We start from the raw sequence: 24,034 nt of genomic DNA, 5'->3' as shown, positions 1-24,034 counted from the left end.
TAAAAAAAAAAAAAAAAAAAAAAAAAAAAAAAGATCACTTTGTTGGTGGGTGGAAAAGATTGTGGGACGGAAGTGGGGAGGCCAAAAGGAGGCTTTGGCAGGGGTCGAGGTATGAGATGATGGCTGCTTAGACCAAGACTTTGTAGTGGCAATGAAGAAGAGAAGATGGATTCGAGTTCTGTTTTGAAGATGGAATCATCAGGACTTGATGAGGACTGGTGAGGGGACAGGTCCTCACTCATGCCAGCAGGAACCTGTACGAGGAAGAGGTGAAGGGGAGGCCCTGGAATCAGACAGCCATCCTTGAGCCCTGGCTCCACTACATCACCTTAGGAAAATTAACTGGAGCCTCAGTGTCTGGTGGCTGTGATGTCTCTGGGGCCCTTGACATCACTTCCACAGCTCTCGGGTGTGCCCAATCACTATCCAGTTGCTGGGATTCTAACAGGATCCTGGTACCATGTGGTCCAGCTGTGGGAAGTAGAGAGCAGCCTGGGCACTTACTCATTGTGCTACAGGAGAGGGGAGAAAACGTGGGCTTTAGGGACCAGGAACTGTGGAGGGGAGGCAGGAACACTATTTAAAGGCTGTGTTAATCCCAGGGTAGGTCTGTCCCTGAGAAAATAAGAGACTGAGAAGTTGAAGGATTCCTCTGCAGTAGTTGGACTTCCAGACCAAGTTCAAGCATCCCTTCTCTTGGAGCCTTTCCTAATGCTTCCCAAGATAGGGAACTCTTGCCTTTGTGCCCATCCTGTGATTACAGCATTTATTATACTGCACTGTATTAAGTATTGTTTTTCCATTCCTGTGCCTCCCACCCCCAACCAAGGGCACTTCAAGGATGGGAACTGTGTCTGTGTCTGATCCATCTTGGTGTGCCCTTCTCCTTGGCATTCTCTGGGCTTCACCCAGCCTGGTTTTCAAATGTTCATAATCCTTACTCCCACTCATCTTAGCTAACGTTTACTGTACTCTATTCTAACCCAAATGCTTAGTGTAGGGCTTTCTATGCATGAAATCAAGGGTGTTTTCTAATTCCCCTTATGGTATGACAATGGAAATCCAGCCCTTGACATGGATTTCTGGGGCTTAGCAGTCCCTAATCCTCTTCTCAAGAGAGACTGAGTGGGATGGGGGTAGTGCCCATGGTCAGCAACAAGGGCTTTCAGGATTTAAAGTAGAAACCCTTAGGCTTTGGAGTAGAGAGACCTGCTTAAAAACCCCAGCCATACCACTCGCTAGTTGTGTGACTTCAAATTATCACTTACCCTTTTTTGAGTTTCAGTTTTCATGATCTATGAAATGCAGAGAATAACACTTACATCATAGTGTGAAGATTAAATGAAATGACATTTGTACAGAGACTATCACTGTGCCTAGTACATAGCAGGTGTGTAATACACATTGGTTTACTTTACTGATCCTAATTCCCAGGCCCTAGCTCTGAGAATTTCTCTTCCTCACTCATGTGCAATTGACCCTTAACCATCTCCATCATCTAATGTGGGGGTTGGTAAACTACGGCCCATGGAACAAATCTGCCTCACCACTTGTTTTTATAAATAATGTTTTATTGGAACATAGCCACACTCACTTGTTTATGTATTGTCTATGGCAATTTACATTATTTACAACAGCAGAGTTGAATAGTCACAACAGAGAAGGTATGGCCTGCAAAGCCTGGAATATTTAGCATTTGGCCCTTTAAGAGAAACGTTTGCCAATTCCTGATCTAATACAAACAGAAGTTTATCATTTGCAAAGAAGTTGAGAAGTTAAAAGGTTCCTCTGCAGTAGTTGGACTTCCAGACCAAGTTCAAGCATCCCTTCTCTTGGAGCCTTTCCTAATGCTTCCCAAGATAGGGAACTCTTGCCTTTGTGCCCATCCTGCGATTATAGTACTTATACTGCACTGTATTAAGTGTTGTTTTTCTAGTGTGTTGTGTGTATTCCCTCAGTTGAACTGCATATGAATCTTTTGAGATATGCAAGGCAGCAACTATTAGATCCACTTTAGAGATGAGAAAACTGACACTCAGAGTAGCTGTGACTTAAACAAGGTCGTGCAGCAGAGCTGGAAGGAAACCTGTGCTGATTCCCAGGCCATCTATTTCCACTGCTCTGTGCTGCCTCAGGAGGGTTTTGAGTGTTTCTCAAGTGAGAAAGTCAGCTGACAAAGACCTATCCACACTGGCCCAGTGCTCTTCTGGGACTGGTTGCATGTTGGAAAAAGCTGACTGTGGGCACAGCAAGAACTGGGCAGCTCAGTATCATGAAAAATTACCAAGATCTGGTCAGGAGAGACTTGCGTGTTTAATGATTGCTACTCTTACTAAACTGATCTTCATGAGAAGAAAGGTCATGTCTGGGGCTGGCCGGTTAGCTCCGTTGGTTAGAGTGTAGTGTTGTAACACCAAGGTCAAGTGTTTGGATCCCTGTACTGGCCAGCCGCCAAAAAAAAAAAAGAAAGACCTTGTCTGTTTGCTGCTGTATCCTACAGCGCAGCACATTGTAGATGTACACAAAATGTTTACTGAATAAACTGAGTTAATTATAGCCCTCACAATTATAAAATCCTCATCCTCTCTGACTGGCACCTTCCTTAAAAGACTCACCTTTTCTCCAGGGAGAAAGCCCTATTCTGGCTAACACCACCACACATGCAAATACCTGTGCACCTGGCAGACATCCCGTATGCTCCTCTCCAATTCTAAAGTATTCCCAAGTCCTGTTATTTTAGCTCTTGAATCTACCCCCTCTTCTCCAGTCCCATGGCGCTGTCTTGTTCAGACTCTCATCATCTGAAGTCTGACATGTTTGTCCATCTCCTCACTGGCTTCCTGCCTCTACCCTCTGCCTTTCCAGACCATTCTCAGCACTGGAAAAATCTGATCAAGTCATTCCTCTACTTAACTCTCTCCATCAGGACCTCTCTGATTGTAGACGCAGGCCCCCCACGACCCAGCCGCAGTTTACTGCTCCAGCTTCATCTCACTTCTCTCACACTCTTACCCATGACCCAGCCCCACTGAGCTGGCTGCAGTGCTGATGGTGCTGTGCCTTCTCTCTTCATCTTACCTTTGCACATGCTGCACTCCCTGCCTGCGAAGCCCCTCCCAACCTAGTCCACTGGCTGTACTTAATAGTCGGTTTTCTAGACCAAGTTCAACAGCCCTTCTCTGGGAAACCTTTCCTAATGCTTCTCAAAATGGGGAACTCTTGCCTTTGTGTCCATCCTGTGATTACAGCACACTTATACCACACTGTATTAAATGTTGTCTTTCCATTCCTGGGCCTCCCGCCCTGGGGCACTTTGAGGACAGGAACTGTGTCTGACCCATCATGGTGTGCCCTTCACTCAGCACAGGGGCTGGTCCAAAGCACTGACATCAGTGTCTAGTGAGTCCTTGCGGCTCTCAATCTGCTCAGGTGTCTGGGCTCTTCACTGCCAGGTGGGTGTAGGAGAGTGTGGAACCATTCTTGGCAACCTCCTGGACCTCAGATAGGCAAAGAACTTGTAGTAGATTTCTGTTACCATTTTTTCTTTCCTGGTACCTTTTTCTTTCTAGAAGTGCTCCTTTGTAGCCTCTGGGGCTGTCAACCATAACGCCTCACCCTCTCTCTTTACCATGGAAGTGGCAAGAGACTCAACCGGGGCAATCAGAGTGGCCCACAACCCCATTCCCTTGGTGATTAGTTCATGGATGGGCAAGGACCCAGGCAAGGACCCAGGCATGGCTAGTCAGGGCCATTCTGGGGGTTGGATATGGTTGTGCTCAACGTGATTGTGGAGCACATGCTCCTTTGTTTGTTCTCAGGGTGATGCAAACCTCAGGTTGCTGGTGGTCAACTATGAAAGGTATATATTAAAGTGGATTTGAATCTTAGTTTTGCCACTTACTGGCTGGGTGACTCTGGGCAAGTTGCTTAATCCTTTGTCTAATCTGTAAAATGGGAATAATAACGTATCTACCTCATATTGTGGGAATAATTGAGTTAATTCACATAAAGTGTTAGAACAGTGTCTGGCACGAAGAGCGTGGTCAAGAAATATTTGCTGCCCTAATTATATTATGTGGCGAGATCTCATCTAAGAGCTAGTAAGAAATAGAGAGAGACAGAACTCTGCTATCATTGGGGTTCCAGGATCCAGCTGTGCCTGAAGCTCTCAATCTCTTACACTTCCCAGTTCCAGAAATCAACTAACTTCCTTTAAAGCAAATATGAGCTGGGGCTCTGTAAGTTATATCCCAAAGGGTCCTAACACTGCAGTGTAGTGGGAAAAACATAGGAGGCAAGAGTCTGGTGGGCTCTCTCTCATTTTGCTGTTTGAGGCTGGGCAAAGGCTTCAGTACCTCATATGTCCAATGGGGTGGATAATGTCTGCCTTGCTCTTGGGGCTGCTGTGAGGCACACGCATTATACAAATTATATAAAGCAAAACTCACCAATGACTCCTTATTATATGTCAAAGAAAATCCTACTCCTTAGCTTGGCTTTTGCAGGGCTTTACCCCATGTGGCCCCAACTATTTTTCTGAGCTTTCTCACTCCTGCAATCCTCTCCCATGTGCAAATCCTCTGCTGGCGCTACACTGGATTTTCCACCATTTCTCTATCTCAACTTTGTGTCTTTGCTCATTTTACTTCCTCCACATGAAATGATTTTTGGCTCATCTCCACTTAACAAAATTCATCCAAAGGTCTATTCTCATGAAGCCTTCTCCATGAAGCCTTTTCTAATCCTTCCCCAAGACTCTCTCTCTCTCTCACACATACACATGCACACACAGGGGAGCCAGAGTGCCCTCTGCTTGTACCTGTATTCCAACTCGTAGCACTCCCTTTATTGAGGTTATTGATTTAGCGCTTTGCACCTCCTGGAGTACCACTGTACCCTATAGCAGGGATTTAGGGATACAGGGATTCCAAGATTTACAAGTTCCATCAACATGGGCTTAAGGAGATGAGATGCAGGTACATCACCTCCAGAGCAAAAGACGCAGAACTCTGCTCTCCTTGCTCAGCTCCCACCCCTACTGGGGGTAGGTAGATGGACTTAAAAGTAAATGCAGCAATGTTTAGTTCTCTGAGCCAATAAGTGGACATCTCCAAGGTGGATAAAATAGGATCCAGACAAACAGGAAGGCTGCTGATACCTGGAGAAACTCACCCAAACCGGCATTTGCTGGAATCACCCAGTCCCCTGGCTTCAACCCAGTCACACTGCTGCCCACAGCCACCACCTGTCCAATGCCTTCATTCCCTCCAACAGCAGGCAGCTTGGGAAGGAGACCGTAGTTTCCTGAGGGAGAAGAGTGTAAAGGATCATCCAACAAAGCTTGGGCAGTGAGAGAGCATGGACTTTGGAGTCAGCGAGACCTAAGTCTGATCTGGGCCCTGCCTTTGACTAGTGTCTACCTAACTGACATCTGAGCCTTAGCTTCCTCGACTGTAGAGGGGCACAATACTCTTCAGCATTCATGGTTATTATGAGGATGAGACAACTTACAAAATGAGCCCAGCATGTCGCAGGTATTTCACAACGGTTGGTTTATTCCCCAATGCAATCCTCCTAACTCTCAAAAAGCCTCATGTTCCAGAGAAGGGAGGCCAGAGAGGCCGACACACTCTGTAGTCAGCTCATCTGGAGAACAGCTGCTGCTAATCACAGAGATTTCACACCCACACCTGAGGAGGAACGAAAATGAGGTGGCGGCTGAGCAAAAAAGCCAATTAACATAAGCCACAGAAACCAAGGTTACCTTGGATCATATTTATGTCAGATGGATTGATAGGAGCTGCCAGCATCTTCACACGGACGTCTGATCCTCCCACAGCAGCTAGCTCCAGGTTCTTCAGTCTAAGCACAGAGCCAAAGAGAGATGTTAATGTCACCCAGGCTAGACAGGGCGTTTTTTGCTCAAATCATCTCCCCAAAGTAGGTCAGGCAACATTTTTGAGATGCCATCTGTGCCCAAGAATTAGCGTTTTGTTAGAAAAGAGAGAGGTACTGTAAGGAATTAGCACAGGATACAGGTTTACTCACTAATTAACTGCAAGTGGATAATCCCTAGTGGCCTCTCAACCCCACTGCCTACTCAGGGACAGAAAATATTAAAACCTCTGCTGGCCTGGATTAGCCTTGTGTTTTCCAAAACTTGCTTGGTTATAAGAATCACCTCGGTGCTCACTAATATTATAGGTTCTCAGTAGATCAGTAGCTCTGACCTACTGACCAAAATCTCCAGATGAGGGAACCCCAAGTCGTTCTTACAAACAGGCATATCTGGGAAATCCTGCGCTAGCCCACTTGTCCTCCACCTGTTTGGGTTTTTTTTGTTGGCCCTAACACACACAGGGGAGAGGAGACATTTCCGTTAGCTACAGAGAGTGTAGGGGGAATGGGAGATGGCCTACATTTGATTTTCAAGAAATGTTTTGTATTAATAGTAACAATGGTGGCAGAATTTATGAGGTATTTATTATATACCATGTTCTGTGCTAAGGGCTTTAAATACATGATCCAACTGAAGATGTAATATAGTTTGGAAAGAACTTCCTGGGTGACTGTGATTCACCCATTGGAATGTTGTCCCTTTCAGGTGAAGATCCTGGTCTGTCAGAAAGGAGGCTGCGTGCAGAGCTGGGGGTCTTAGGTATAAAGCTCCATAATAGGATGGCTGGGTTACCTTGGGCAAGTTTCTTCTTCACTATAGGTATCAGTTTCTCCATTTGTAAAACAGGGTTGGGGTGAAGGTTCAGACTTGATCACTTTCAAGAGCCTCTCCATCCCATTTTCAGTCTGTGATGACCCCTTTGCTCATGGTGGGCCCTGGACACCATGGTGATGGTACTAGTATCTTTATCCCACTGAAATTCTGCTAAATGGGCAAAACCTACCAGAGAGGTTTTTTTTTTATTCCTTTTTGTCTTTTCTACTGACCGGTAACGGGATCGCAACCCTCGGTGTTGCACCCGGACCACGCTCAGCCAGTGAGCGGGAACCGGTCTCCACATGGGATCCGAACCCTCGGCGGGAGCACCACCGCGCTCCCAAGCAGCGCACTCTCCGGTGCGCCACCAGGCCGGCCCCTACCAGAGAGGTTTTAAGGGAGGCCTAGTGACAGTGTCGATGTGTTACTTTTATTAAAAAAAATTTTTTTTTAAAAGATGTGCCAACCACATAGCACTGATCAGCGTACTGGACATGTGGGACCTGTGACTTTTTTGTTTTTTTTGGGTGGGTGGCTGGCTGTTACAGGGAACTGAACTCCTATGACTTTTTAATGATCAGAGACTCCTTCTCTTTCTCCAAACCCCAAAGGCTTCATGTTTGCAATGCTTCTCTTTGCCCAAATGTATTTAAGTAATAATTCTCATTTTTACTTACCAAAGACACATATAACTGCCAACCAGAGGTTCTTAAGCATTAGGCAGCAGTATCACCACACTGAGCTAATGTAATTCCACTCACTTCCTGCAGAAATCCAACCTTTTAATTATACCTCAGGCTTGGTCTTAGGGAAAGAGTGTGATTTGCAAGAAATATTTTGTACTATTGGAAATAACGGTGGCAGAATATATGAGGTATTTATTACACATCAGGTCCTGTGCTAAGGGCTTTAAATACATATTCTAAATGAAGATGTAACACTTCTGTGAGGAGAGTATTAATATTCCCATGCTATCAAGTGGGAAACAGGCTCCTAGAGATTATGAAGCTTACACAGGATAAGGTGACTGGTAAGTGGCAGGGTTTATCTAATTTCAAAATTGGTGCTCTTATTTACATTGCTCTACATCAGCCTCCTGAAATTAGCTTGCAAATTTCCCCAAATGCCTACTAGACCCCTGAGGATCTGGAGACCCCAAGCTGAGAATCCCTGCATTGGATCGTGACCAAAGTAAGGGAGGCCATGTCTCACCATGACCGAGAAATGGCTGCAAAAAACCAACAAACTCTATAGAAAATGGTTAACTAGAAAGGAGTTGATGACCAGGGGCAGAAAGAGTAAAGTAAAGGCTTTTAAAAATAAGTGTTAAGGAATGTATGTATTTACACATAGCTGGAGGAGCGGGAGTCCTTGTAATAGTAATAACTACTGTTTGTCAGGCACTCTGCTAAGTGCTCTGTGTGCCAGCTTTCATAATATTACAATAGCTTTCATACTATTGTTCTGCTTTTAGAGCTGAGGAACAAAGGCACAAAAGAGGTAAATAACTTGCTCAAGGCCACTAAAAGTAGTAAGTGGCAGAAGTGATTTGAACCTGGCAGTCTGATGCTAGAGAAACCAGCTGGTAAGGGACTGACCCCAGACCAAGCAGAGGGCAGCGAAATGAGCACCGGCCTGGACTGGTGTGTGGGCTGATCCTTGCTGCACCTGCCTTATGGGGAGATGGAGGGAGTGTCTCCCCACCAGACTAAGCAGGGAGGTGTGTCAGCTGAGACAGTGATGTTTCTCTGTGAACATATGTCTAAGTTTGCATTCCAAAGAAAAATCCTGCCCAGAGCAAGTGGATTTTGGATTAGCTGCCCCTTTGTATTATCTGTACTCCTGCATTTTAACAGATAGTGAGAGTTTTTTCGTAAGCTCACAAAGTCCATGTGCTCAAGCTGCTTACAGACATTTTTTCTGCACATTTACCACACGCTCTTCCCTCAGCCCAGAATTTCTTTTCCACAGCTCCTCCACAAATTGAGAAATTCAATTCACTCTTCAAGACCCAGCTCAAATTTTTTTCTCCCCTGAGATGTCTTTTGACCGTCTTCCTGGCCCTGAAAGAAAAATCACTTGCTTGGTGCTCCCATCATACAGAAGGGGTGACTATTGCCATAAGACCATCTCATGTGAGTTTGTTGTTTTTTAGCTTATGAAGTCTCTTCATACATTTTTTTTCAGTTGATCAGGACAAGACATAGGCTCACTCCTGGGGCCAGATGAACTCAAGTTCAAAACCATGTATTATCTACACCCCTGGTGGGGGCTGAGGCAGCACCCTGTAACCAGACACATTAATGTTTCTACAGCAAAATGTATGAATATCACAGTAAGTTGGGATGAATAAAGACCATATAAAAACCTCACCTTACATCAGGTTTTATCTCTAAATGAGTCATGGAAAAACTGTCAGTTTTCAGAGCTTTCTAGATTTTGGAACTGCAGATATGAAATTGGATTTGGACCCAGGTCTTTCAGACTTTTGAGCTCGGTGCTCCTTTTACTTCACTCCTAGTTTTGTAGTCAGAATGTGTGTGTGCTGTCTCCCTGGTACACTGTGAGCTCATGGGGGGCAGAGAACTTTTAGTCTTAACTCAGTGTTTAGCAAATGTCTGGGATCAAACTTTTCTCTCTAGTGAGAAAATGTGGCATAAAAGTGCCAATCATTAGGGAATCAGGGGAGGGAGTCAAGCGAAAGGGACTTATCTAATTGTACTTGCTCTCCCTGGTCCTGGGCAGTTTAGGAAAATACCACTGAAGGATGGGCTCAAATAAAAATGGAGATTATCCTTAAGAGAATTCAGTCTAGGCATATGGATCAAATGTGCAATAAGACTGCACTTCTTAGTGGCTGGCCAGTTGACTCACTCGGTTGGAGTACAGCCTTGTAACACCAAGGTCAAGGGTTTGGATCCCCGTACTGGCCAGCGGCCAGAAAAAAAAAAAAAAGAAAAAAAGACTGCTAGACAACCATGGTCAAGATGAGAATACAAGTAGATCTCAGTTCACAGATAAAGGGTAGAGCATGGATTTGGAGAGACACAAGCAGCCCTGGGTTTGAATCCTAGCTTGGCTATTTATCAGCTAGATAAGCCTCAGAATACTCCACTGTAAAATAGGGATAGCACTAGAACCAGTTTATGGGATTAAATGAGTTAATGTACATAAGCATTTACTATAGTACCTGATACACAGTAGATGCTGAAGAAATAGCAGCTCTTATCAGTAGTATCCAAGGAAACCTTTGAAACTATTAGCTGGCTATATCTCTGAAGAATCACTGAAAGGAAGAGAGCGACTTTTTGGAAAATTCAAGTAAATTTAATTCACCAAATATTTATTAGCAGTCCAAGTGCCAAGTGGGTTTAAAGATGAATAAAATGAAATCCCCTGCCCAGGAGCTTGCTGGCATGGGAACCCTCACGTGAAACACTGAGAGAAGAGCTGTAACAGAGGCAGGCTTACAGTGGCAAAGCTGACTGAGGTCCAACCCAGCAGGAGAAAGCAGAGGGTTAGAAATAGGACTTTGGAAGAAGTGATACCTTAGCTGGGGCTTGAAAGATAAACAGGAGTTTACTGGGTGGACTGAGAGATGAAAGAAGGCTTTCCTGTTGGAAGGAATGGCAAGGGATCTGACCTGACAGTAGACCAGGCAACAGGTGTGGTCTGGATTGGAGCTGTGGGAATATGGAGAATTCCATAACCTGGAATCTCTTTAAATAAGTGACACTCATGTCACTTAGTGACCAACAAAATGTGGTGGAAAGGAGAGGAAAGTCTTTGATGGCTCCCAGGCTTCTGGCTTGGACAACTGCACATTGAGACGGAGGAAGGAAGAATGGATTTGGAGTAGGGATGAAGGTGTTATATTTGAAGTTGAAGCAGGTGGCCTGCAGTAAGGATATGGAGCAGAGGGTGCTCTGGGCTAGACATAAAAAGGTGTGAGTCAGCTGTGTGTAGGTGCAGCCTAGGACAGTAGAAAAACTTATTCTGGGGTGATTTGGCTGGACAATGTAATGACAACTAATGTTCATGTCTAACTAGCTCCAGGCATTATGCTTACCACTTTATACACACAATGTCATTTAGTCCTCAAAACGCCTATGTGGAAGGAATTATTGCCCCAACTTAAAGAAGAGAAAACTGAGGCTCAGAAAAATTAAGTAACTTGCTCAAGAGTAAATGGCAAGTCTTGATCTTAAGCTAGATTCCAAAGCTCAGGCTGCTAACACCATCCTGGCATCCACTACACTGTGGAATTCTTCTTGGAGATACTATTAGGTATTCCCTGGGACCCAGTATGTTTGGGAAATGCTGCCTATTAAACCCCCTTCCTAAGATTCTGACTGCATGTTGGAGTCATAAGGCTCTGAGAAGTCCTTGAGTACAGAAAACCATGTGGGTTTATGTAAACCAGAGTTTCCCAGATTTAACTTGAGCTGGGCACACTGTTTTCACAGTGCAGTCTGCCCCCAAACAGCAGTTTGAGAAATGATGCACTGGGCCACAAACTGTCCCTACTTCTCTTCTTTGTCTTCTGGGGAGCCTAGCTGCTCTGTGCGAGTTAAGACTCACAGAAGTGGGAGGGTAGGAGGGTGGGGAGGGGCCAAGAAGGCACAAGGATCTAGGAGATGGAAAGTTGAAGCTGTAAACACAGGTGGATGGTGGCAGGAGGCAGACCTGACCCATGCTGCATGCTGGCGGGGGTAGGGGTGGGGGGGAGGTGTGTTAGTCCATCTGCATCTCACCAGGGACACCAGCCCCAGCCTGCCCCGTGGAATGCCATCAATACCACAGACGCTGCTATTTCTGCAGACAGTTCCAACAGCGTCGTCAAGGATACCATTCTGCAGAGACAGGAAAGAAAACAGGGGCCCAGTCTGAATTCCATGAGTAGGACCTCTAGTGTAATCATAGCAATTTCTTTCCTGTTCCTTTTTTTTTTTTTTTTAAACTCACCAAAGAAAACAGTGGCTGTGTGGCGGAGTGCAAATGAGGCACCCAAACACAGCCTGGCTAGGTCTCAAGTTGCTTCCCCAGTACCGTTCACGTCCTTCCCCTGTGAGTGTAACGGGGCCATGCAACTCAGAGGGATGCCACTGGCTTCAACCGACAGATCACAGCCTGGATAAGGTCACAATGGCTCCTTTTGAGGCTGAGGCTGTACACCTGTGATGCCATATGAAGTACAAGGGAGACAAAAGCAGGCAGAAGAAAGAGCCTTTTGAGAGTGGGGAAAAAGAGGCCAGTACCCTGGGGACTGGTTCAGTTATATTTGCTGTATAAGGTGGGCATTACGCAGCTCTGCTAAGATATCTTTCCCACCTTCCACACTTAATTAGCAACCATTTGTACTTATCTTTCATCTTCGCTCAATCACCTCAAACTGGTCAATATCATTCTGAACAGGAAGAACAGACAGGGAGAGACTCATTGGCCACAGAGACTTGCTCATCTGCTCAGTACAGTCAAAAATGTGTGTCTCAACACAGGGCACTGGGTGAAGGTAATCGACCCCTTAGGTGGACCTCCCCAGTCTGTCTGCAGTCCCCATGGTCACCAACTAGCTGTCTTCTGTGATTTAGAGAAATACCTGGCATGCTAGGTACATTGTTCTGGGATGTGACTAATAATTAACAAGCAGGGCACGACTGAGCAGTTGTGAGGGAATGAAGTTGCTCAGCTCACAGCTTGTAATAGCTTGCCCCAGCAGGGAATGTTGGCGGCCTCAGCTGGAGGGGATCTAAAGGAGTCCTGGGCTTTCAGGGAGAGCTCCTTTCCCTGAGCAAAGCTCATGTATTCCGTGTCACCTGATGTACCAGGTATATCCACCTCCCTCCTGTACTTTTTCTGGCTTCCCTGCCTGGAAATGATCTTGCCTTACCTCCACTCAGGACTCATCTTTTGACTCTTTAGCATAATTGTTTTGAACTAAAGGGAATCAAAGACTTAAGGCAACTCTGCAAGTCTCTACCCAGAGTTGGCAAAGAAACTCCTCTTCCTGCCTTCTCCATCCCCGACTTTCCCTCAACCAAGATTACCAGAAAGCTTGCAAGCCCTGTAATATTCTACATCTGCTGATGCCAGGGAAACTCTGCTTGAAAGGAGCTTCAGAGTCTGTTGCTCAGTTTCCTGAGGACTAACTCTCCTTATCGTTCCAGAGAGCAAGACTGGACCACAACAAGGGGCAGAGTCTGCCTGCAGCTGCTTTTGTCTCTTTGACAGGTATAGACATGACCATGCAGCTCCTGCCTGTCTGGAGGCTAGGGGGCTGCTGATTATGTAACCAACAAAGGGGGGTCTTGATGAAATCCTGTATCCAAGACCCCAGATTTTGAACTGCACCATTGCTCGCTGGAAGTTGCTGGAGCAACCACTGGTGAGCAGGCAGTCCGACACCTGCTTCACTTTCTCAGACTTGTTGTTGGACAATTGTGGGAGCAAAGAGGATTCATATCTCATAACAATATCCAGGGCTGCAGTATTATGTTGAGAAGGATGCTGAGGACTTATCTGGGCAGGAAAGAGTATTGTTTGGAAAAATGGGGTAAATAGGTGTGTATGTTTTGAGGTACATAGAAAAGGAGCTGTGAAGGTCTCTCACTGGCACAGAAGATGGGAGGACAGCATGCATGCCCGTATTTACCACTGCCGGCACTGTTCAACCCCTTTATTTTTTCGGTGGCTGGCTGGTATAGAGATCTGAACCCTTGACCCTGGAGTTACAACATTATGCTCTAACCAACTGAGTTAACCGGCCAGCCCTACCCCTTTATTTTAATCGAAGAGTAATTGAAGAGAATGGAGACTGGAAGGATTTTCTCTCTAATAATTAGTGGCAGAGGTGGGACTGAAACCCAGGCCAGTGCTTTTGTAGGTGGTCCCCAATGAAACATCCCGAGCCACAGCCTAACCTTGTGTCATCTTTGCTTTTCCTTCTCTAAAATGAGGAGCCCTCCCACCTCACCCAGGGTGGGAAATGCCAGGAAGCCCAGCAGAGAGCTGCAGGAGCTGCTAGGAGATGACACAACTAAGACCACTTGAGTTACACTAAGAGGCTGCATTCCTTCCAGATGCTCTGGATGGAGGGGAGCTCAGCCTGTCGTGCACAACTCGGGGGTGCGCCTGCCAAGTTTCACCTTCAGAGGTGAGTGTGAGGGAACTAGGGTAGGACAGCTTGGCCCTAAACTCCACAGGCTAGTGTGAAGTCCAGATGGAAGGTAATGTACAGTGTAACAGGATGGGGAATCCACTTGAGTTTGAATCCCATGACCTCAGCTAGTCCCCTGTGCCGGTTTCAGCACATTCCTCCCTCACAGGACTACATACTGAATGCACAGTAGGCGCTCAATAAATATTAGTTGGTCAGACACATCATCCTCTCTCTTTCTTCTGGGTCTTCACAAATGCAGGTTCTTCTGCTTGGAACATTTCTATACTCTCTCCTCATGTACCACTAGCTTGGTCTTCTGCGAGCCTCAACTTAGACCTTGTGTCATCAGAGAAAGCATTCTCTGACCACCCTGGGTTAGGTACCCCTCTTCTGGGCATCACAGCACTCTGAACATATCCCATCAGAGCAACGGAGTATGGTGGCCCACTTCCTGGACTAGACTTGGGTTCCCTGAGGGCAAAGCCCACAAATTAGTCATTTCTGCACCCTCATTGTCTAGAACTTAGTAGGCCTTCAAAGAATAAGTACTGGCTATCTTGCTAAATCAATGAGTTCTGTTTCCACTCCATTCATAACCATAATAAAGAGCTCTTGACAGAGCATCAAATCAAAACGTTCAACATTTTTTTCAAAGTACTATAGTCCTGTTTTAAAAACCAAGTCACTTGGGCCGGCCCGGTGGCGCACTGCTACAGTGTGCCACTTGGGAGTGTGGTGGCGCTCCTGCCGAGGGTTCGGATCCCACATACAGACCGGTTCCCGCTCATTGGCTGAGCGAGGTGCGGGTGTGACACTGAGGGTTGCGATCCTGTTGCCGGTCCCGGTCCGGTACGGGCGCGACACTGAGGGTTGCGATCTGTTGCTGGACACGAAAAAAGACAAAAAAAAAAAAAACCAAAACAAAACCCAAGTCACTTGCACAGTTTTTTTTTTTTTTAAACTGGTAAAGGGATCTTAAACCTTGACTTGGTGTTGTCATCACCACGCTCACCGGCCATTCCTATATGGGATCCGAACGCGTGGCCTTGGTGTTGGGTATCAGCACCACACTCTCCTGAGTGAGCCATGGGCCGGCCCATTTGCACAGTTTTGAACACTGACATTAACTGAAAAAAGAAATCCCCTGAGTAAACGGTGCCCTACAGTGAGAACACACTACCTACCCAGCCTGGGTCCCCACCACCTGCTCCCCCAAATTCTGTCAAGCTTAAGAGAGAATGGTTCTATGCCCAAGGGTTTTCTTTTTTTTTAAAAAAAAAGATGACCGGTAAGGGGATCTTAACCCTTGGCTTGGTGTTGTCAGCACCACGCTCACCCAGCGAGCCAACCAGCTATCCCTATATGGGATCTGAACCCGTGGCCTTGATGTTATCAGCACCACACTCTCCTGAGTGAGCCATGGGCTGGCCCACTTGCACAGTTTTGAACACTGACATCAACTGAAAAAAGAAATCCCCTGAGTAAACAGTGCCCTACAGTGAGAACACACTACCTACCCAGCCTGGGTCCCCACCACCTGCTCCCCCAAATTCTGTCAAGCTTAAGAGAGAATGGTTCTATGCCCAAGGGTTTTCTTTTTATTTTAAAAAAAGATGACCGGTAAGGGGATCTTAACCCTTGGCTTGGTGGTGTCAGCACCATGCTCACCCAGCGAGCCAACCGGCTATCCCTATATGGGATCTGAACCCGTGGCCTTGGTGTTATCAGCACCACACTCTCCCGAGTGAGCCACAGGCTGGCCCTGCCCAAGGGTTTTCTAGCTTAGTTTCATTTTGTGCTAGCAGCTGGCAGGTAAGAAAGCCATGATGATCAGGATGTTGTTTTATTAAAGCTTCAGGATCCTGAAAAGGGGAAGAGAGAGAGGCTTGTATTTCTATCTTCCCCAGGGTAGGGCTGCCCTTCCTATAAAGAGTAGAAACTTGGGGTCACCTGAATGACCTAAAATTTCACTTTCTCTTCTGACCTATCTTATTTCCAATTTTGTACACCTTCTCATTCTCAAAAAACATTTGATATGATTTTCATTATTTCTTCAGGGCTATGTCTATATTAAGGACTTTTCATTAAAAAGAGGCTTTCTAGTTGTATGATCTTGGGCAAATGCCTTTCAATCTTCTTGAGCCTCAGTTTCCTTATCTGTAAAAATGGGTATAACAATTACCAAACTGGATTATTGTGATTTAAAATTCTATAATATATGTGGAGAACTTAGTCCAATGCTTGCTGCACAGTAGGCATAAAGTAAATGAGAGCTGTTTTTACCCTAAGACTCAGAGAAAGGCTAAGTTCTCAGAGGGCTTTTAGGAAAAAAGGAAAGAGGACATCAGGGATTCTGGGAACCATATGGTAGATAATCTAGAATTCTGCAGAAGGGATAATGGCCATGAAGACCTCTGAAATTTCTAGAATGTTTGTAATTCTCCCATGTTTATAATTTTCTCCTGCAGTCTTACTTCATTTAGACTAGCAGTTCAATCCTTTTAATGAAAAAGGCCCAAATGTTTATTTAGGGGAACTCACTTTAGGAAGAAGGGAAAGAAACTAAGAGACAGGGGGAAATGGCTTAGTAGAGAACAGCTGGAATGTTTAGGAGCCAACAGGAATGAAATGAGGGACATTCAGAATGTTGTCATGAGAACAGGAGATTCCTGGAGGCCTCATTCTGAGGAGTTCTGCAACCCCTCAGATCTGAGCAGACTGCTCCTCATTCTCTCCTCCTGCTCCCAGAGCTCTGGCCCACAAACCTCACCAGTTTGGGGAATGCTCTGTTTGGACTATGGGTAGTTCCATGACCCTATCTGGTGTAACCTGACTGAGACAAGTCACCAGGATGTGTAAAGGACATCTGATTCCTTCTGTCACAATGTGGTTACCCTAAACCTCGTAAGACATGATTACGAAGAGAATCCCAGTCTCTGGCCTCAGTCCATACACAAACAAGCAAAGTAACCCGAATCTGGGTCAGAGGGAGAATTACTGCTTTCCTGATGATCTGTATCCACAGGACAGTGATTCTCAACCCTGGTCTGGGCAGCAGAGCCACCTGGAGAGCTTAAAAAAAAAAACAGATGCTCAAGACCATTCCAGACCTATTAAGTACTTCAGGGGTGGGGCCTAGGAATATGTAGTTTCTAAAAGTTCCACAGGTACTGAGCTGTAAAGCCAAAGCTAAGTACAATGCTTCGAGGAACTATCATGTTTTGAACTTCAAGGAAATTACTAGGGTTCCATAAGCGTAGAAAAGAGAAGCCGGTTCCCCCCCACCCCCCATCTGCAAAAAAATCAGTCTGTTCCAGCTTCCCTGGCTCTCCAAGAGAAGGGAATCAATCAGTAGGCAGCTGCATTCACCTGCCAAACCTTTCCAGGCCTTTCCTCAGGGTCCCTGAACATTTAAGATGCCTTCCTCATAACCAGAGTAGAATTCAATAAAAGGTGCACTTCTTACTGAAACTGGATTCAGATTGAACTGACATTTTGCGAGCACCTGGTTTGTGGCTGGTCCTGCACCAGACACATAAATTACAAGCCTGTGGGAGAAGCACTACATCGTTCCCATTTGTGGTGCATTCCCGGACCTGGAGGACTGCTCTTCAGAACTTTACCAGCTCATTATAGCACAGTCCTCAGGGAAATGTCTACCCAACATAATAATTTATTACCTACAAGCAACATACAATTTGGAGTTTATTGACTGATGTGTCTTCTCAATATTCTTTTCCATTGCTCTAATGATGGATGTGGCTAGGCTGAGTGCATGACCTTGACTTTATCTGAAGCTTATCCTCTCGGCCTGTCAAAACATCTCACCTGTATTTTAACCATTAAAATAATTCCACATTTGCTTATCCTTTGGAAAGCAATCAAACTATTTCCTGGGAATCAGAGTTGCAAACAAGGCACTGCAGGTGCTTTCTGATGGAGAACATTGCTGATTAGCATTATGAGCTATACCTGTATTCTTTCCATTTTTAAACATGATGAAACCGAGTCTCAGAGAACCTCAGTGACTGGCCAAACACACAGCTAGGACAAGATAGGACAAGGATTTGACCCCAGGTATTCTGATTCCCAGACCTGTGCTTTTGCCTTAGCTCCACTCCAGCAGCCCCACTAGCATTTTAAAATGGCTAGTTATTTATGTTCTGATTTATAATGGTTGACAATTCACACAGTTTTTATCAGCTACATGCAAACAACCACAAAAGAAACAAACAGACCAACAAACCATGAATTAAAATCCAACAGAATTTCAGGAGGAAGAGTAACCATTAAAGTAATGAGGGCTCAGAGAGGCTGAGTAACTCCTCCAAGATCAAACAGCTACTAAGAGGCTAAGCCTGTAGTTGACCTTGTCTGTGTGGCTCCAGAACAGCTCTTTTTAAGTAGGCTGAGGTGCATGTACATACGTGCAGTGGAGAGGAACTCACATGAGACAGGAGTCAGAAACCACGGATTCTAGTCCGTGCTCCAATCACTTATTACACTTATTAGCTACATCACTTCGGACAAGACCGTTGCCCTCTGTAAAATGGAAACAATGATCTAGAATCTACTTAATGAGAAGATCCAAATGGACGTAAACGTATCCTGGAAAACCCTCTCCAAAAAAATACAGAGGGTAAGAACGTAGACAGGTCAGTCGGTCAGAGGTATGTTCAGATTCCGAGTCTGCCATTTACTGGCCGTGTGACCTTGGAAAAGTGATTTTTATTTCTCTAATGCCTCAATTTCCTCACGTACAAAATGGGGACAAATCAAGTAATTGCCCCCAATCGTCGCTGTGACAATTAAATGAGAGCATTCATTTAAACAAAGGATTGTCTGACACACAATACCGGATCAATAAACGTCAGCCATTATTACCCTTTTGATTGTGCCTCTCGGGTCTTCGGCTACCTTGAAGCACGGACTTTCTATGCTACCAAACGGGTCCTGGGTTTCAGTTTCGGTCTTGCTATTCTCTGCCCCCTTCTTTGGACCCTGTCCCTCTCTTCTCAGTCCACAGCCCGTCTTAAACCCTTCCAGGAACCCCAATCCCCTTTCCCGGTTTCGGCGTCGTCTCTTACTCGACGACCTTGGCTGGATCCCCGTGGTGCCCATAGACCAGCGCCCAGACCCGGGAGGGCTCGGCGGATGAGGAGTAGGAGGAGGCAGCAGGCCCATGGCTGCTGGAAGCGGGGAGCAGCCCTCGCTGCAGCTGGGCCAGGGTTCTCGCCCCCCGAAGAGCGCTGCAGACCCACATGCTCCCTCTGGTCAGCACACAAAACCTGACGCCCTCATTGCGTCATCTTTCCGCGACCGCGCGCCTGCGCCCCGCCTCCCCCCGTTCCCCTGCCCCGCCCCGCCGCGTGACCACGCCCACGCTCCTTTAAAGGGACCGTCTCCTCCCTCCGCTGCCCACGCGATGGCGCCGCGCGGAACTGAATGGAGTGCTGTGGCTGGGCGGCTGAAGGACACGGAGGAGTTGTGAAGCTTCCGAGCCTGCCGAAACAGTTCTCCCAACAAGGAACGTCTGGGACTGGACTAAAGCTGTGTCTACAGCCTGCGGTTTGGTGTTTGACTTGAGGGAAATCATTTACCCTCCCCAGGCCTCAGTTTCCCCTTCTCCCCACCATTTACTGAGTACTCACTGTGTCAGGCTTTTTAAAGTATCATCTCATTTAATCCCTACTACCGTAGGCATAGGGCGGTAAAGCTTACTTCCCTGCACTGAGTAGAGCAGACACGGGGGCGGGAGTACTGGACTCGGAGTTAGGTTCAAATCCTAGTTCTGCCACTTCCCGGCTTGGCCACCTTGGGCAAGTAAAACTCCGAGATTGTTTTCTCATTGGAACAATGGGGATAATATGCCTCCTTCCAGATTGTTGTGAGGATTGTATGCAACAATAGAATACCATCGTGGACAGGAGAACACATTGTAAAAACGCTGTGTTTCGTTATAAAAGAGGAATCACAAGGAGGAGGGCCCCCTCTCAAAATGCTCATAGTGTAGACAGGGATTAAGTGGGACACTGGAAGTACTTTGTAAAAAGGTATAGCCCCGTAAAGATGCTAGATCTTATTCTTGGTGGTGGGAAGACATGAACATAACTAAAACCTCAGTCGAGGGTTAGTGCATTACAGAGTGCACTGCTGTAGTCTGCAGAAGAGAGGTGCTCCGGGGTGGGGATGGGGACTCTTGGAGGAGGTGCTGTTGGAGCCAGCTCCGTCACTCAAAATCTTCTGTGTGCATAAAAATCATCTGAGGTCCCATCTAGGACCTACTGAATTAGAATCTTGGAGAGGGAGTCTAGGAATCTACACCCTTACAAGCTCCCAAGAATATTTTGATGCAGGGCATCAAACACTGAGTCACTTATAGAGACACTGAGCCAGGGTTTTGAAGGATAAGTAAGAGTTCTTTCCCTGGATTTTACTGACCTGAAGCTTGAGGAAGAGAGTGCAGCAAAGTATTGTGATCAAGGGTGTGGGAGCTGGACTTGGGTAGATCTGGCTTTGAGTCCTGGCTCTGCCATTTTCCAGCTATTTGATTTTGGACAAGTCACTTGGCCTCTCTGTATCTCAATTTCCTTATACTTAAAATTGAGGGAATAATAGTTATCTGTTTCAAGGTTGTTGTGAGGATCAAGTGAGATATTATTCACTTGAAGCATTTAGCACAATGCTTGGCACATGGAAGCATTTGATAAATATTATCAGGGGTTATTGTGAAGATTAAATGAGAAATGTTACATGTAAAGCACTCATACTGGGGTCTGGTTCATAATACGTGCTAAATAAATGTCTGTGCTTGCTTTTGTTATTAGAAATATTTGGTGTTCCATGGTGGGGGAAAGACTTGGTCCTACATTATATACAAACACACACACACACGGGCACACACGGGCACATGATACCTAGTCCTGCTCACCTATTTTCATAGTGACACACAGGCTTACTCGTGCCAGGAGGTACAAAATAACCCTGCTGGAAGACTCTGTAGATGACATTGAGCTGTTAACATTATTTTCTCTACCAAATTGTCTCCTCTGAATCCTGGGCAGCCCAGCCAGGAAGTTTGGAGAATTATCCAGCAAATCTTCCTCCTAGAGGCTGGACTTTGTCCCCCTGTGCATCCCTATTGCCCTCATTTTTAGTCTAGGCCATTTGGGTTCCCCAGAGGCAAAGCCTGGGAACCACTGATTGAAGGGTTCAAGTCCAATTGTCCTGGCCTTGCATTCAAGACCCTTCATATTCTGACTCCCACCCTGTCTTTCTAGCTTTATCTTCTGTTGGACCGTGCACAGTCTATAATCCAACTGCACCTGATACTCACCTTTCCCAGCACTTCCTTTTCTTGTGGCTTTATTCAGGCTGCTCCTGCCTGAAATACTCTTCCCTGCCTCACCTGTCTGGGAAGCTCCAGGTTCAGATATTTCTTTGATGTTGTTTCGCAACCCTCTAGGTTGAGGGACCCGCTGCCACCTTTGTGTTTTTTCTCTGTGCAGGTGTATGACCTTTAGGACATGGTCTCTTAGTTATTTATATGCCCACTCCCCCTCCACGCAAGAGTGAGGCCATGTTTGGTTCATCTCCATGACGCTGACACTCAATATGGGGCCTGGCACAGGGTAGTTGTCATAAATATTCCATAAGGTGCAGGTAATTGAATTTCCTCGGGGCCTGGCACTGACTGTAGTGCTGTCTCCTTTTCCCTAGATTTGGGCAAGTCACTCCGGGCCAGGACTTTCTTTCTTCCTTCCTTCTGCTCTCAATGATTATAGACGTTTGTGGTCTTTTTAAAGTAAAGCAGAATGTTTTCTTTTCATCTGTCCACCTGTTGCTTGCACTGTCTTTCTCCCTCCAGAAGTCTCTGCCGTCTTCCCCCACACAAAAAGCAACGGACTGTGAAATAAGTCAGACCTGGGTTCAAGTTCCGGGCCCACCATTTACTAGCTCTGTGACCTCAGGCATGTGCCTTTCAGAGCTTCAGTTTCTACACCCATAAAATGGGATCAGTGTAAACTCCTGTCCTGAGGTGCCCTTGAGAGTCCTCTGCAAACAGTATCCTTGGTTGTTTCTTCTCTTCACCAGTTTTCTCTCCTTGAGTCTCCTTTTCCTGGTGGCCCTCTCTATCTCTTCCCCATCACTTTTTTCTTGCTTCTGCCTCTCTCCCTGTGACTCTCTCTCTGTTTAATTCTCTGCCTCTGGTTCTTGCCTGCTCTGTGTCTTTTGACCCCTTCCCCAAGTCAGCCTGGAGCTCATTAGCACTCACAAGAGAGGAGACCAAGAACCCAGGAACGCTCAGCTCTGCCTCCTCCAGCCTCATGATAGCTTCTGGGTGTGCCAACCTCAGTGTGGAGCCAGCTGGGAGTAGAAGCGGGGCACAGAGGGCCTAGATACACCTTGAACTCCTAGGCTCTGCCCAGTGTCACTGTCCACTAGTGAGACATATCTGCCCATGGGTCCCTCTGCTTGTACAGTCTTTTCTCCACTCAGCTGCCTGGGTGACTTTAAACAATCAGAGATCAGAACTTACTCTCCTGCTTAATGCTTCAATGGCTTCCCATTGCTCTTAGGCTTTAACCCAAATCCCCTTCCTTGCCCATAGCTTCTTGCATGACCTGCAGACCCTGCTGACCTCTCTAACTGCGCCTGATCTGGCTCCCTGCTCCTCCCCACTCACTCCATACCGGCTGCCCTGGCCTCCTTGCAGCTCCTCAAACCCACCAGCTCCTGCCTTTGCACAGGCTGTCCCCTTTGGCTGCAATCTTCCTCTCTGCTGATTTACATAAAGCTGGCTCCTTATACTTTAGGTCTCAGCTCAAATGTCATCAAGTCACTTCCTCAGCAAAACCCTCTTGGACCACCTTATCTAAAGCAGAAAACCCTCCCCTTATATTCCTTATCACAACAGTCCATCCATTTCCTTTAGAGTGCACATCTCAGATTGTAATTATGTATTTACATGTTTGCTGTTGGTCTATCCCACTAGAATGTAAGCTTCATGAAGGCAAGGACCATGTCTGCATTCATTTATTCATCATCCATTCATCCATTCCATATTTATTGAGCACCAACTACATGCCCGATACCAGGCACTGGGATACAAAACAAGGTCCTTCCCTAGGGGAGCTCACGTTCTAGAGGTGGAGACAAATAATGAACACGTCATTTACTAGTTACTCTGTTTACAACTGCAACAATCCCATTTTCCCTCACTGTTTTCCCCCCAAATTCTCTGGTGTATGAGACAGTGATAAGGGGTATACACCAGAGAATTGGCTTTTTCTTTTTTTAAATTTGTTTTTTATTGTTGTCTTCCCACTGGAATGTAAGCTCCATGAGGGTGAGGATTTTTGTCTATTTTACATCTCCACCCTGGCCTATAGCAATTGTTGAATAAATTAATCAGTATCTAGAAAGTATTTGTTGAATGAATGGGTTTCCAGACGGGAAGCAGGTCTCAGTCCCTATTCAGTTCAAGCCAGACAACCTTGATTCGAATCTTGGCGCTGCTGCATACTAATGCATAACCTTGGAACAGCCACTTTCTCTGTACTGCAATTTCCTCAACTGTGTAACGGGAATCTAGCATATATACCTAACAGGTGAAGATGAAATGAGTCCGTGTGGGTAAAGCACTTAGCAGGTGCCTGGTCAACTAGTTTGCAGATCACTCTTCAAGGGCTTGTACTGGGTAGTGGCCCAAATATACTTAACCTGTGTATTCAGAGGGTAACCTGTGTAGTGAGGGTTAGTGAGGGTTAGTCATGAAAAGGAAGAACTTTCTAAAAGCCAGCGTTTCCAAAGTCCCAGCAACCGCCCTTGTTAGGAGATGAGTGCCCTGTACTTGGAGGTATGTATGAATGCGCATTTGGAGGGGCCAAGGTGGAGGGGATTCAAGCATCAGGGACGGTGACCCAGGGACACCGTCCCCGAGAGCGCTGTGCGGGAGCTAGGAGCGGGCAATGCGCGCGCTCGCCTGAGAATGTTGGTGCCGGGTCTGTGCAGAGCCGGGTGGGTGTCCAGGTCGCCCCGCCGGGCCTCCCCTAGGGCCCGGGAGTGGGGGAGGGGCGCGCCTGGGCCCGCGGGTGGCCTGACCGGGGCAGCAGCGCGCGCCTCTGCCAGCAGGGGGCGCCGCGAGACCGCGGAACGCG

At 46.4% G+C, this 24,034-nt stretch overlaps 1 protein-coding gene across 9 annotated transcripts in view; it reads right to left on the bottom strand.

Annotated features, from left to right (window-relative positions):
• The window catches only part of MECR (mitochondrial trans-2-enoyl-CoA reductase), a 36,620-nt gene extending 17,461 nt beyond the window's left edge, over positions 1-19,159 (bottom strand). For 6 of the 9 annotated variants that reach the window (XM_008568665.1, XM_008568667.1, XM_008568662.1 and 3 more), the window contains exons 1-3: positions 18,962-19,152; positions 5,765-5,862; positions 5,173-5,304 (exon numbers count right to left, since the gene is read on the bottom strand). In XM_008568665.1, the coding sequence (XP_008566887.1) occupies positions 5,173-5,304; positions 5,765-5,862; positions 18,962-19,137 (406 nt within the window). In that variant the 5' untranslated portion in view covers positions 19,138-19,152. Of the gene's footprint in view, positions 1-5,172; positions 5,305-5,764; positions 5,863-11,469; positions 11,533-18,961 lie in introns of those variants that run through there. The other 3 variants (XM_008568661.1, XM_008568669.1, XM_008568663.1) reach the window with 3 other exon arrangements.
• Between the last annotated feature and the right edge of the window lie 4,875 nt (positions 19,160-24,034).

Source organism: Galeopterus variegatus, unplaced genomic scaffold (genome assembly GCF_000696425.1).
Source record: "Galeopterus variegatus unplaced genomic scaffold, G_variegatus-3.0.2 Scaffold431, whole genome shotgun sequence".
Taxonomy (NCBI): Eukaryota; Metazoa; Chordata; class Mammalia; order Dermoptera; family Cynocephalidae; genus Galeopterus; species Galeopterus variegatus.
The sequence above is the reverse complement of the archived record's forward strand: the minus strand, read 5'-3'. Positions and strand labels throughout refer to the sequence as shown.